The sequence below is a fragment of the Bidens hawaiensis genome, unplaced genomic scaffold (genome assembly GCF_021521415.1).
Source record: "Bidens hawaiensis isolate Kalapana, Puna unplaced genomic scaffold, B.hawaiensis_p1.1 tig00011610_1, whole genome shotgun sequence".
NCBI lineage: Eukaryota > Viridiplantae > Streptophyta > Magnoliopsida > Asterales > Asteraceae > Bidens > Bidens hawaiensis.
Genome location: NW_027491906.1, coordinates 654015 through 669333, shown reverse-complemented (window position 1 = coordinate 669333; position 15319 = coordinate 654015). Strand labels below are relative to the sequence as shown.

At 34.0% G+C, this 15319-nt stretch overlaps 3 protein-coding genes across 3 annotated transcripts in view; 2 read left to right on the top strand and 1 right to left on the bottom strand.

Annotated features, from left to right (window-relative positions):
* LOC143538369 (uncharacterized) overlaps positions 1 to 15319 on the top strand; it is a 69105-nt gene that overhangs the window by 41235 nt on the left and 12551 nt on the right. The gene's annotated exons all lie outside the window — the stretch shown is intronic.
* Positions 7513 to 11365, top strand: LOC143538354 (uncharacterized). The gene is made up of 9 exons (XM_077031930.1): positions 7513 to 7543; positions 7674 to 7851; positions 8899 to 8935; positions 9041 to 9110; positions 9366 to 9470; positions 10231 to 10381; positions 10751 to 10833; positions 10961 to 11054; positions 11145 to 11365. The coding sequence occupies exons 1-9, from the start codon at positions 7513 to 7515 to the stop codon at positions 11209 to 11211; spliced, it is 816 nt and encodes a 271-aa protein (XP_076888045.1). The 3' UTR covers positions 11212 to 11365.
* On the bottom strand, positions 12192 to 14066 carry LOC143538336 (uncharacterized). Its single transcript, XM_077031915.1, has one exon. The coding sequence runs from the start codon at positions 14064 to 14066 to the stop codon at positions 12192 to 12194; it is 1875 nt and encodes a 624-aa protein (XP_076888030.1).

The window sequence follows — 15319 nt, the reverse complement described above, 5'->3', positions numbered from 1 at the left end:
AATATTTTTCTAGGCTAAAAGGGTAAAAGTTAAGTGTTCTGAATTCTGAGCCAAAAATGTAATTTACTCTTCATCTTTTATTGAAGGAAACTTTTAAAAAAGTTAAGTGTTTCTGAATTCTAAGCCAAAAAATGTACTTATGCAGACACTAGTTGCAATATCAAGTTGTGGTCATCTTCCACATGAGGAGTGCCCCAAGGTGTTGCTTGAAGCAATATTTCCCTTTATCACTAAACTGTCAAGTAAGGCAGATAAACAGTAAATAATTTATTATAAAATTTTGTAGAGGTGTTGATATTATAGGGCTTGTATTGTGGATTTGACTGAAAAGGTTATCTCTCCTGTTAAATATTGTAAGCTAGGTTGAGAGGGCACACCATCTGTGAGTAATTTCAGATTATTTGGTTAATTAGTTATTAATCATATGGTTTAAGCCCATTCATCTTTAGTTCTCTTATGATTGTTTAGATGGGTGTTTTGAAACTATGTGACATTGACTTATTGAGTACTTGAAGTCAAGGCGAATAATCATATGTATGTGAACCTATATGCGATATGATGTCACATTTCACATTAACTTTTAAGTCACTAGGGCGAATTATAAGCAATACGGTATTCGTAGACAAGTAAACCCTTAAAGGGCATTAAGGGAGTACGGGCGATCTCAAAGGGTTGCTATGAAGGAAAACGAAAAAGGGTTAATTTAATATAACAAAAGTTAAAGGGTTAATTTAAGGGAGCACGGACGATCTCAAGGGGTTGCTATGGAGGAAAACGAAAAAGGGTTAATTTAATAGGAGAACAAAAGTTAAAGGGTTAATTTAATTTTTTGGAGATTAAGTTTAAATTATGTTTATCCTTTTGCTTTGTTTGAAAATTTTAAATTCATACTGAGTTTAAATTGAGGTCTATATAAATCATGCTTATTTGTTTTCTTTTCATTGTAATTCGTTTTCGATAATAATAAAAAAGTCGATCGGTTGTGATCAATATTGTGTTCTTGATATCCCTAGTTTGAGAAATCCGATCAAAGGTGTGGGCAAGAAAACCGATTGCAGCGAAGAATCAATCCAGAAACCGAGACAACGGCAGAGTTATAGATCTTAAAAGGAATCAAGAAACTGAATAAGACAATCTACAAATTGTAAGCGTATAAGTATATATACGCGCCCTATATGTTATACGGCGTGTAAACTTACATGCCGTATAAACATACACGACGTATATGTTTGATGTATATATATATAGTTTGTTTTGATTCTTGTATGCAATTTTTTATTCTGAAATAATAAAATTTTCTTCCTACTTCATTTCTTCTTTTATTTTATGTTATCATTTTCAACAATTACTCTGTTTTTTTGTTTCAACTGGTTTCTCTCACTTTGTCGGTTTTCTCATTTTCATCTGATCATTTTCTTTGATCATTCTTGTGTTTTGTTCTGGAGTTGATTGTTTTTTAATCAATTTCCTTTGTTTTATTCAACATCTTGTGAGATTTCATCTCTTTTCTACCTATTTTTCTTAGTTCCAGAAGTTTTAACCGTTCAAACTTTATCAAACTTCACATCTCATATTCTTGTTTTTGAACAAGTTTCTCAAAGTTTCAGATCTTTTCTCATTCATTCTCACTCAAAATTTTGTCAATTTCTTGTTGCTTAACTTATACGCCATATAAGTTCTTACTTATACGGTGCATAAGTTTTCTAGCGTATATACTTATACGCTTATACGCCGTGTAAGATATACGACACATAAGTTTTGCTCTCTTCCGTTCCTTCTTCTCGTGCATTTATTTCGTTTTGTTGTGTTTTTCAATGGCAACCTCAAATAGTTATTCTGAATATGTCCATCGATTCTTCAAATCAATGTTTTAAATGGATCATTGACACTGGTGCAAATGATCATATAGCCATGATCAAAATTTGTTTTCAAGCATTTATTTTCTTAAAAATCTATTCTTATCACTCTTCCTAATGGGGCATCTATCGCAGTCCATCAATATGGGACTGTTCCTTTGACTAATGACATTTCTTTGTTGAATGTCCATTTCAAGCTACATATTAAACGGAATCTTTTCTCTGTCTCCAGATTATGCATTGATACTGATGGTATTGTTCATTTATCTAAAACTACCTGTGTTTTGCAGGCCCCTTCACAAGTTCTTGGTTATATGGAAAATGGTATTTTACCTTCTCGAGGCCACTAAACGTCTTTCTATTTCTAATAATGCGTGTAATTCTATTGTAAGTTTGAAACTTGACACAATAGACTTGGTCATTTACCAAGCTACAAACTTAAACAATTGCCTTTCATTTCTAATATTTGTTTGAAATCTAGTGAGCATTGTGATATTTGTCCTAAACATAAATTGCCATTTCCTAATAGTACCACATCAACTAGTAAAATTTTTGAGTTAATCCATATTGATGTTCAGGGGCCGTATCACACAGCTACATATAATGGCTTTAGATATTTTTTTAACCATAGTGGATGATTATAGCAGAACTACATGGATACATTTGCTTTCAACTAAAAAGCAATGTCTTTCCCATACTTCAGTCTTTTATTGAAATGGTTTGCAATCAGTTTGGCACTGCTGTGAAATGTATCAGATCTGATAATGCTTTTGAACTGGGTCTGGATCTGTTCAAAGTGCATATTTGCTGAGTAAATGCATTGTTCATTAGACCACTTGTGTTGTTGTTCCTCAACAAAGTGACATTGTTGAAAGAAAGCATAAACATTTGCTTGAAACCTCAAGATTTCTTATGTTTCGATCTAAGCTGTAAGTTCAGTTTTGGGGTGATTGTGTGTTAACTGCAACACACTTAATCAATCGGTTTCCTACCGAAATTCTTAACAATAAAACCCCTTGTGAGGTTTTAACAAGAAACACTCCTTCATATACACATATGAAGTCTTTTGGCTGTTTTGCTTATGCTTCCACCTTATCTCATGGAAGAAATAAATTCAGACCGGGGGTTGTGCCTTGTGTTGTTCTTAGCCATCCTCTTGGTAAGAAGCAATACAAATTGTATGACCTTGACTTGTCATATCTCGAGATGTTGTTTTCTTTGAAACTTTATTTTCCTCTATGACTAAATCCAAAGATAGCTTCATTTTTCCATCTATTGATCTTATCAATTGTTTTTTGGCGATCCCTTGTCTACCCCCTACTGATCCTGCTCCTAATCCTTCACTACTCCTGCTCTTAATCCTGTTCATGAGCTTTCATCTTCCATTCCTATCCCTGATCCTGTTCGAAGATCTTCAAGAATTTCTGTTCCGCCCTTATACTTAAATGACTATATTTGTAATAACTCTGAATCTTCTAATCATTGTTTTCACACTATCACTAATTCGAGTTCCCCTAATATCTCTTGTTCTTCTTCTCATCTTCTTCCTTCCAGTAAAACTTCACTCAATAGATCTCTGATTTACATGAGTTTACTTCTTATAAGGAAGCCGTTGGTATTCCTGAATGGCAAAATGCCATGAAAGCTGAATTTCAAGCTCTTGAAACCAATCAAACTTGGGTTGTTACTGATCTTTCCCCTGGAAAGAAAGCTATTAAATGCAAATGGATGTTTAAAGTTAAACACAATGTGGATGGGGAGGTTGAATGTTGTAAAGCTAGATTGGTTGTGAGATGAGATACTCAAAATGAGAATGAGAAGGGATTGATTATAATGAAAACTTTTCTCCTGTTATCAAGATGACCACTATCAGAAGCCTTATAGTTGTCGCTATAAAACAACATTGGACTCTATTTCAGCCAGACGTTAATAATACATTTCTTTATAGGGATTTGAATGAAGATGTCTATATGCTTCCACCACCTGGCATGCGGCTTCCTGTTCATCGGGTGCTTAAACTTCAGAAATCCTAATATGGGTTAAAACAAGTTTCTTGACAATGGTATGAGAAATTGTCTTCCGCATTAAAATCAAGAGGGTATGTGGGTTATCAGAATGATCATTCTTTATTTTCAAAGTCTATGGAATCATCAGTGGTTTATGTCGCTGTATATGTTGATGACATTTTAGTTACCGGGAACAATTTGGAAGAGATCAATAATCTCAAGACTTTTCTGGATTCATCTTTCAAAATCAAAGATCTAGGAAGTCTCAATTATTTTTTTTTTGGGAATGGTGGTTCTTTATGTTACAAAAGGTGTTATCATGTGTCAACGCAAGTTCGATAAAGACATGCTTTCTGAATTTGATACTTCCAATCTTTCTATCACCAACTCTCCTTTGCCTTATCATTTACAACTCAAAGCTCATGAAGGACTCGTCCTTGATGACCCTTTATGATTCAGTGAACTTGTTAGTAAAATTAATTACCTTACTCACACAAAACCTGATATTACCTTTGCTGTTCAATTCTGAGTCAATTCATGCAAGATTTGAGGATGTCTCATTGGAATGCAGCCCTTCATACTTTATCATATGTCAAAGGAACTTTATAATTCTTCTTTTGCTTTGCAAGCATTCTGTGATTCGGACTGGACAGCATGTCCTAATTCTCGTTAATCAGTTAGTGGTTTTTACGTTTCACTAGGGGGCTCTCCGATTTCTTGGAAATCTAAGAAACAGCCTACTATTTCTTTGAGCTTAGTTGAAGCAGAGTACCATTCTATTAGACGTGTGACGGTTGAACTTGCTTGGCTGACAAGACTTCTCTCATAGTTCAATGTTCCTAACATTACTCTTGTCACACTCAAATGTGATAGTCAGGCTGCAATCTATATTGCAAAGAATCATGTCTTTCATGAGCGGACTAAGCATATTGAAATAGATTGTCATTTTGTTCGTAAAAAGTTACAGGAAGGCTTAGTAACTCCGGTTCATATGAACACACAAGATCAGCTTGCTGACATTTTTACCAAAGAGCTTCCTATCATCATGATACTTACATCTCGTGATTTGCCATTTTTACATCTAAAACCCACAATTCCCATAACACATGTGTACCTTTTTAATGCTTTAATAATACTTGAAATGATCTTTTTATTTTTCTTTTATTATTTCTAGTAACATTTTTTCATATTATAAAAGGATGCTTGGTAGTGTCTAGGCATGGCAATAATAGGATACAGTAATTCTACTTGATTCTAGAGCCATATGCCACATTTGATATAACATACGCTACTTATTACACATTGGGTCTACAAGTTTCTTTTACAATCTTATATGCTTAAAAATTACTCCTTGTAATTACCATTTCCCGAAACACAACCCTAAATTTACTCCAAAAATCAGCTACAAATATCAAATATCCAACATCTCTATTAACTCTATGTTTTTTTTTTTAAACTGTATTAACTCTATGTTTTTAATAAGTCATAAGTTTTTAAAAACCTTTTTACAAGTATATAAATATAATCTCGAATAAATATAACCTAATGCTATACCCATAAGTTTTTTTTAATATTATATCTTGGCACAAATAATACGTGTCCCCCTGCCCGTCTCAATGTTTATTACTTGTCTTGTCTCGATGTTTCTTAGTTGGTGACACTAGTAGGTCCCGTACAACGTTGATGGATTCCTAATGTAAACAAGAATCCTAATTATGAACCTCAAGACTTCACTTTCATTATCTTCATGTACTTCGTAGTGGCAAGCAACAAATGCCATTTGCAGATTTAGAAAGAGAAACATCAAATACATTTCAGAATTCATATTTAGGTTGGTGCTCCATATGCATTAATCGTCGAAAAACATTTAACGTTTTAAGTGTTTGGACTAATGATTACATTACTACAATAAGCAATTTGAACGTCTTTGAGAATGCATTATAACAACAGAAGCATTACTTTTGTTGCTGTTTCGGATGAACTCAAAAGGCATATTATGTAATTATAATATGCATTTGTAGTTTAGTAAATAGTAGGACTAACAAATTCAGACGATACATAACATGGCATGAAAATGATAAGTCTTTAGGTTGACATATCTAATCCGCTTAAAACTGTTTAGTTAAAAACAGGGTGACCCGTCAACATGTTTAGTTAAACAAGTTGACCCACTAACCCGTTTAACCCATTTTTATACAACCCACCAACTTGATTATCAAGCTTGACATGTTTAGATAAATGAGTTAAATGGACTGTGTTTAGGTTACACGATTTTAAGTGTGTACATATGCCAGGGTTTGATGTTTTTGATGCAAATAAATATATGGATTGTGTTCTGGTTGAACAATTCAACCTGCCAATTAACACGATCAAATCTCCAAGTTCTTGATTGCTCTTATTATTGAAAGATTGTAACAAGTTAACTCAGAAGTACTTTTTCACTCGGATACCTAAGAACAAAGCTGTAAGCTCCTTTTAGGTGAAGTAGACAATATTGGTTAGTATAAGGGTCGATCGAGTTAGTTGAGTCACATTTAAGAAGATGAGCATTTGTATTCAAGGGACTAAACATGTCCAGTTTTTCAGATTCTTGATTGCTGAAAGATTGTCACAACTCACAAATAACAATGATGATAAGTCAGAAAGTCCATGTTCACATTTATTAGATAATGGATACCCATAAAAGATCATATCATGAAATGCAAATCTAAATGATTGAAGAAGAGAAAAAGAGAGCCAAAGAGGATGTTGGTTGTTGTAATATTCTTCCTTGAAGGGTTTGTATGAGTTCTGCTTTAGTTTCTTTTATGTCCACTGTACTACCAGAAGCATAAATTCTCTATCAAAATCTTGGAAACTCATCAGAACCCTTGATTTTGATTTTGTGCTCTCTCTCTCTCTCTCTCTCTCTCTCTCTCTCTCTATCTTTCTGCATTATGCCCTCTCTCTATCTCTCTCTGCACGCACACACGAGAAACCACAAAGTTACGAAAAAATTACCATCATTCAATCAATTTTTTCTTTCATTTCTTTAATTATAAGATTAGTGTTGTAAATAAAATATCGTGAAGTTACGCATATGTATCTCGCTAACTACAAAGTCTTAATAAAAATATAAAACAAATGAAAAAAAATTGTTTAAAAGCGTTTTTCCTTGTATCTTTTAAGTTTTCTCATCATCCCCCCCCCCCCTCCCTCTCTCTCTCTCTCTATATATATATATATATATATATATATATATATATATATATATATATTTCTTAATGGATTTAAGCGCAATGTGATGCTCTTTCGTGTGTATATAATTTATGTGTGTGTATATATATACACAGACATATCTTTGATAACTAAAAGGACAATATATATTAATGAATGCTAGCTTGTTTCTTTTGAATTTTGGGCACACTGTGATGCTCTTTTGTACACATACATTTCTTTGATAATTAAAAAAAAAAGATGTTTTCTTTTTTAATGGATGCTCTTATTGTTTATTGAATTTTAGGCACAATGTATAGCTGGTTGACAACTTAATTTTCACATGTTATATTCCTTTTGTGACTACCCAAACTGCCTATAAATTGCAGAAACAGCTTCACACTGCTACAAACTGAAATTGGTGCTTTTTTTTCATTATTGCATTTTATTTAAACATGAGTTTACCAAATGCTTCCATTGGTTCCGGTAAGTCCATGATACTCTTTCTTCCATTAACATTTTATTACACATGCATTAGTATTTATATGTGAAATAAACTGTTACAAATAAGCATTCTAAGGTTGTTGCATATTTTAAAATGAAATAAACATGTAAGCAATATTATTAAGAAAACACAAACATGCATTAATATCATTCGTGCATCGGTCGCAAATATCAGGCAGTAGGACGGCTACAAGGAGAGTGGAATTTGGAAGGACTTATGTTGTGAGGCCAAAAGGGAGGCACCTTGCAACGGTTGTTTGGCTGCATGGTCTTGGCGATAATGGCTCCAGGTAGATTAATGCTTTTGGCAAATATTTACTTATGAACGGATTAATTTAGGTTTTGTTTAAGTTCAAAAGAGTCAAATGACCGGTATTCAGAAAAAAAAAGGGAATTGGTCAAACGGGTTGAAAGTTGTCCAAAATAAGTTTTTAATGCACTCAACCTTCTAAATCATTTTATTAAATATATAGACTAATGTTAATTTTAAGCGCATTTAATTATTTATTAAAAAATGGAATAAAAGTGTGTTCAGGTCACCTCAACCCAATGCAGATATTGTTGTCTGTCTATTTTCTTTTATGTTACTTTGTTTTGATTTATGAGTAAATCCGTTTGTTTAAATGTTCCTGTTTGTTCAGATCGTTTACATGCCTACACACTCTTGTAATTGTATGTTTTTGGGTCACTTTTGGTGATCGTTTCATTAAGTTTTTTTTCGGTAGTTAGCATAGAATATGCTTTATTATTTTTTTTATGTAAACCGTTAAGAACGAAATCCGTGAGATTCTTATTCTGATTTATATGCTCCCTCCTTTCATAAACGATTTGTAACATATTGGTGATGTGAAATCATTAAAGTATTCGTCTTTGTTGTACGTTTATGCTTATCTTGACCCTTTCCATTACGCACACAGAAAAAGGATGCTTTTATGAAATAACAAAAAGAGAAAAAAAAGGGAAAAAGAGGAATATTATGGCAAGCAGTGGACGCGACATTTTTGATCTATTTACATACGCATGGTTCAATAAAACTTATGTTATATCTCTAACGGGCCAAATAATACCCAAAGCGTAATTTTGATGCATAAACAACCTCTGAAATAGTTTAATTATAAAGATACAATTATTATTCTTGCAAGTTATAATTTCATATTTTACATATTAATAATTGTTTATCAAAAAAATACAATTTCTTGGATAAAAAGTGTTTTGGGTTAACCCAACCCGTACCTAACATTACTCGTTTGACCCATTATCGAACCCAACAAACCCATCTATTTTGTCCTTGTTTGTAGTATACTCTCTCAATAAAAATTTTGTGCATCTTGTTGCAGCTGGTCTCAACTCTTGGACAACCTTCCTCTCCCGAACGTAAGCATATTGTCACGAGCCGCCTAAATCTTGTATTTATATAACGTCTTTTTAAGTGCATTCTTCTTCTGCATATTTTTTTCTTATAAATTTTACATTTTGCAGATTAAATGGATATGCCCAACTGCTCCTACTCGCCCAGTGACCGTTCTTGGTGGATTTCCTTGCACAGCATGTAAGATATTAATCTTGAAAAAACAAAATTATAGTTTTTATTTTATCAACTATCAAAAAACCATCATGTAAGTTCTTGGATTTTACTTTTGCATGATTATTCATGCAAGAAAGAACTTATCTTTTCATTAAACTGTTAAAAGTTTCAAGGATTTCATCTTGCAAAAACAAAGTCCAAAGTCTAATTTATAAATTATCAAAAGCCCATTTGTCATAAAGATGATAAGTCTATGATATTTTTGGTCCACAATAATAGGGTTTGATGAAGGAGAACTCTCAGAAGATGGTCCAAATGACGTTGCAGGTTTAGATGCTTCTGCTTCACACATTGCAAACTTGTTATCTACCGAGCCCTCGGATGGTAAATTTTCTTCCTTTTTCATTTCGTTGATATAAATTACATATATGGTGAATACCCTTTTGGTTTTGTTACATAATTTAAGGGGATTAATTATTAATTGCAAAAAAAAAAAAAGTTGGTTACATATCATGGAAATTTATCTTTAAAACTGACTTTTGTTAGTGAATTTATAGATTATAATTTTAATATTTGAACATCGAGAAATTTATAAAAGTTTAATAAATGGTGCATGCCAAAAGATTTTGGCCCAAATGTTTAATAACCAATTAAGCATTAACAAACAAAAAATTTGGCCAAAAGTTTCAGGCCCGACTTCATTATTTTGGGCCATTTTTTTGTCCTAAAAAATGGCAAAATCAAACTAATATTATGAAAACCGACAACTGAAACAACGAAACAGTTTTCAAAAATCCAAAAAACCAAATTTTTGGTTTTTGGTTCGGTTTGAGTATGAAACCGATTAAAACCGATATCAGGTTTGAATCCATCTTCCAATAGTTGTTTGCCTTTAACCCTGCCTAGGACACACGTGATCCAGTTGTTAGCAGAGCATTGGCGGGTCTGGTGATATTTGTAGCACTTTCTCACTGTCATAAAAAAAAAAAAAAAAGTTTTCTTCGCATGCTTATGTATAATTGATCTTTGTTTACAACACATTTTTCAATCTTTATGCAATTATTAAACTTACAATGAAATCAAATGTAAGAATTAAATTAGCTTAAACTCACCGTAACAAAAAAACTACCCTCTTTTTTAACAGTTAAATTCGGTATTGGAGGATTCAGTATGGGTGCAGCATGCGCCCTTTATTCTGCAACTTGTTTCACTCAGGGAAGATATGGAAATGGCAACCTCTACCCTGTTAACTTAAAGGCTATTGTTGGATTGAGTGGCTGGCTTCCTGCTGGACTGTAAATTACTAAAATACCCTTCCAATATCCGTTTATTTTTCCAATATACCATAGGGTTAATTACACCAATTGTAGCTTACTTTCATCTTTCTGTCATTGCATGTAAGAAAAAAAATGTTTTTCTTTGCAATGTATGCAACATACTTAATAGTTATTTATACAACTATAACATGTGAAACACTCTTATAGCATACAACTATGAAAATGTGAAAGTTGCATTATTGTGTAATTAACCCTACTTTAATAACTTTTTGGCTTCACAAATGTTTCCTTTTGTTAAAGGTGTTTTCAATAGTTGACCAAGTCAAACACTTTTTTTCTACATTTATTTATTTAACTGAAAATTTTATTTGATGGATTTTTTTGTAGGCGCTTGATAAACATGATGGAAGGATCGCATGCCGCTATTGGTCGTGCTGCCTCATTGCCTATTTTGATGTGTCATGGACTCGGTATGCATGTATTTAAAGCTTGTGGCAATTTTGACCCGCTTATGGATAAACGGTTCAGTTTCGGTTTTGTTGACCAATTAAGATTTACCCTTTTTGACCAATGCATAACTAACAAAGTGATTTATAGGTGACGAAGTTGTTCCATGCAAATTCGGAGAGAGATCCTCTCAGATACTGAGCTCGGTTGGATTCACATACGTTACATTTAAAACATATGAAGGGTATGGAATAAAATGACTCTTTTACCCCTTTTCAACCCCGAAAACAACTTTATAATAATCTTTTAACATATGATTTGGTCTGATTTGCAGGCTTGGGCATTATACAGTCCCTAAAGAAATGGAAGAGGTCTGTCAATGGCTAAATGCAAGGCTTTGAGATTAAATAATTGCTAGAAGATTAACATTCCGTTGCAGATTGTACCATGAAGGTTAAAATGGTAATTGGCAAAGATAAGTAAAACATACACATTTTGAGTTGGGAAAATTAGTAGTTTTTGACTGAGGGTATGCATGATATTATTGTATTTGAGTTCTTGGGTGTGAAATAATGATATTGAGAGGGTTTGTCCTTGTGTTATTGCAAATTTATTGTTAAAATCCTAAATTTAGGAGAGTTTGCTTTAAGTTTATGTATTATATTTATCGATTTTCCTCATTATTGATTTACTTATTCTTTGTTTGCAAAACCACTAACTTCAGTTTAAAAAACCAACAAACCAAACTAGCCATGTTGGAGGGGTCTGGACCAGTTGTGTTAGCAGTTTGATCGATTGAATCAACCTTTTTTTCTTTTCTTTCGAAGGCGTACGCTTATATAAAAAAAAATTTATGAATGATAAATGTTACTGATGCCTCACATATACAAAATACAAATTTGATAAAGTGGAGCCCGAGCCACCGCACTGTATTCACATAATATACTTCATGTTTCTAACAGGTTCTATCACCACCTACTCAAAATTTAGAGCGCAAAAACCTCTATATACAAGTTTCAGGTATCCGTTTGTCTTCGACAAGTGCAAATATAAGACGATTCTTGCTCCCCGCAACCAGTAAAGCACTGCAGAAAAGAACATCAAAAAGATCATCTTATGAAAGCTTAATAAACAAATGTAAATAAAAAACACCTGCATACGAAATGCGAGTTGTTTTTATTGTATAATCCAATAGTGAGCATATACATCTATATTCTAACATGAATAACTCTAGGCATAAAATTATGTGTACCTTCTTTCTGTTTATGCAATCATCATTATCTTTAAACCAAACTATTCAGCCGAGCCGGCTCCCCAATATTTCATTCACTTAATCCAAGAACCGAATCACTTTCATCAACTTTAGTTAGTCAACATCCGCTTAAGAACGTAACCTCTTTTTGTTCATAAACTGAAAGAACCTCTTAAGCACTTGTTTTGAAGCATCATCAAACTTGTTTGTGGTCAACAAATTCACTACGATTGAATACGTGTGTGCGTTCGCGGAATAACCGGCATCAAGCATTCTATCGACATAAATTAGCGCTACATTTATCTCATTGTACTGAAGAAACCCTTGAATAACTAAATTATAACTAACACCATCCAACTTGCATCCTCCAACCAACATTTCTTGAAGCAAATCTTTCGCATCACTAACTCTACCGTTCTTGAAAAACCCACCCATTAAAACATTGTATGTTTTACAATTAGGTTGCACGCGGTTATCATGAAGTTTGCTAAACACTTTATAACCATCATTGACTTTCGTGGCTTTACACAGACTGTCAATAAGACTCGTATAAAGAACAACATCGGGGCTTATACCATTATCTTCCATAGTTCTGCACATTTTAAGGGCTTTCTGAAGTTTCCCTCTTTTCAACAAAGAATCAATCAAAGCCAAGTATGTATACTTATTAGGATTCACATCATGTTTTTTAATTTCATCAAAAAGAAGAAACGCCTCTTTGTATCTTCCAACGTGACAATAACCATCGATAAGAGTCGTCCACGTCACAATATTAGGAACAATTCCCTTTTGATACATTTCACTAACGAGATCCCACGCTTTATCCATCTTTTTCTCCTTGCAGTATCCTTTAATCAAAATGCTATAACTAATAACACAAGGCGTAAACCCTTGTTTAACCATAGTATCAAAGATCTTTCTAGCGCGATTCACATCGCCATGTAAGCAAAATCCATGCATTAGCGCGGTGTAACTAATCTCATTAGGTATACACCCTTGTGCAATCATTAAATCAAAAATCTTTTTAGCGACCTTAACTTCTCCTACCAAACAATACCCGTGAAGCAGTGCAGTGTAAGTATACGTATCCGGTTTCTTACCTTCTTTCGTCATTTGTTCAACCACTTTACACCCTTCATCCACCTCACCTTTCTTACACAAAACATGAGCTATTATGCTATATGTGACCACATCCAAAGAGACACCTCTAACTTTCATTTCGTCCAACAACGAGTCCACTTCTTCCTGAAGACCTAAACCACAAAAACCTCGAATCAAAGTATTAAACGTCACAATATCCGGAACAACACCTTTCGCTTTCATTTCATGAAAAACCTTGTGCGCCTGAACCACATCCCCTTCTTTACAAAAACAACCTATAATAATATTATACTCGACCGTATCCGGCCGACACACCTTACTCTCCTCCAGATCTTTCAACAACTGCCGCGCGCTTACCGGATCACCACTTTTACAAATCCCATTTATCAACGTCCCACACGTCACCCCTGTCGGCTCCAACCCGCTCTTCACAATCTCATCAAAAAACCCAATCGCGTGCGACACATCACCCACGTCAAAAAGCCCTCTCAACAAAGTATTAACCACCGGGCAATCCGGCTTATACCCGAACTTAAACATCCTCCCGTACACCGCAAACCCGACATCCACCCGACCCATATGACACAAGCAATTAATCGCGATACTGAAAGTATACAAATTGGGTTTCACGAAAGAACGAAAACCCAACAAATTATGGTCTTGAATGAGTGAAATAGCAGCTGGGTATTGCTTCATTTTGGCTATTTTGATCAGGATGTGATTGAAATCACGAACTGGGGGTACAGGGGTGGTGTCGATTAGCCGGTTAAAGGATAGGATTGAGTCTAATAGGTCGTAATTCATGTGGGTGTTTATGAGAATCTTGTAATGGAAACTGGAACGGGTTAGAATGGATTGAGATTTAAGAAACCCTAATATCAAAAGGCTCAACTGGATCAGCATTGTTTAATAATACCCAAATGAATTGACATCTGAAGTGTTGAATTAAGTAATTGGTTGATTACCTGAATGAATGAATGAATGACGAAGATGATGTTCGAATGCCGAATTCATTGGTCGGCTGTTAAACGCAGGCAGGGTTTATTAGGGGTTTTAGGTTGAATGAGATTTGACTTTGTTATTGGAACTTTTTTTTTTGTGTCTATCTAATCGAGTTTAGTTGTCTCATTCCGGGCTTAGTTGTCTCGTTCCGGGCTTACGTTGTCATTAGAGTTTGATTTGGGCGTTCTCTAAAAACTATATCATCGGCTGTCATTTGACAGTCGTTGTGCCACCACAAGAGCTTAACTTTTTGGTGTAATACACGATAGAACAAAAACTCAGGTGGGTTTGAGATTCGAATTGACAACCTTGCACAAGGCATAGTTCAAATCTTTTGTCGCCTTTATTTGATCTTTTTTTAATTGTTATCGAGTATTAAATTATTATATATAACAATTTAAAAGTTTGGTGCCGTAAAGCTCCCATTGAGTCACTTTGCAACACTACATTGGTGGTATTTTTTTTTGTTTTTTGTTTTTTCTTTGTTTTTGTTTTGTTTTAGTTTCGGCCTGTAATAAACGTATATGATTGAATGCCACTTTGTTTTCTCTGTTCTCTTTTATTATTTTGTTTTAGTTACGGTACCGTGACGGAAACCGACCGAATTCGAGCAGACTCACCGCGTTTTGTTTTAGTTCCAGTACCATAAGAAAAACCGACCGAATGTTGTTTTTGTTTTTTAGTTCCGGTACCACAACAAACATGACGAAAACCAATCGAATTTGCGTATATAAACCACCTCAACGTCCGGGATCGATAACGGTTGAGTTTTACTAATGATCGAGTTTTACTGACCGACGTCACACCATTGGTCTACCCCGATTTTTATAATTTTTTTATTTTATTTTTTGTCTTAGTTCTGGTACAATAACACATGCAACCGAAACCGACCGAATTTGCTTCGATACTGCATTAACGCTTGAGTTTTACTATCACCTGGATTTTACCGACCTGTCCGGCGAAAAGCCCTAGTTAATTTTAATTTTCTTTTAACGGCTGATACGCTTTCTAATTTGTTTATAACGAAACTCGTAGCTTCAACTCTTCAACCTCAAGTCCTCAATAGAAATGAAATTATTTTACACAAATTAGATACCACTAGGACGAAGAATTTTGATAGTGTTTGTTTGTTTGTTTGTTTATAATTAATTTGG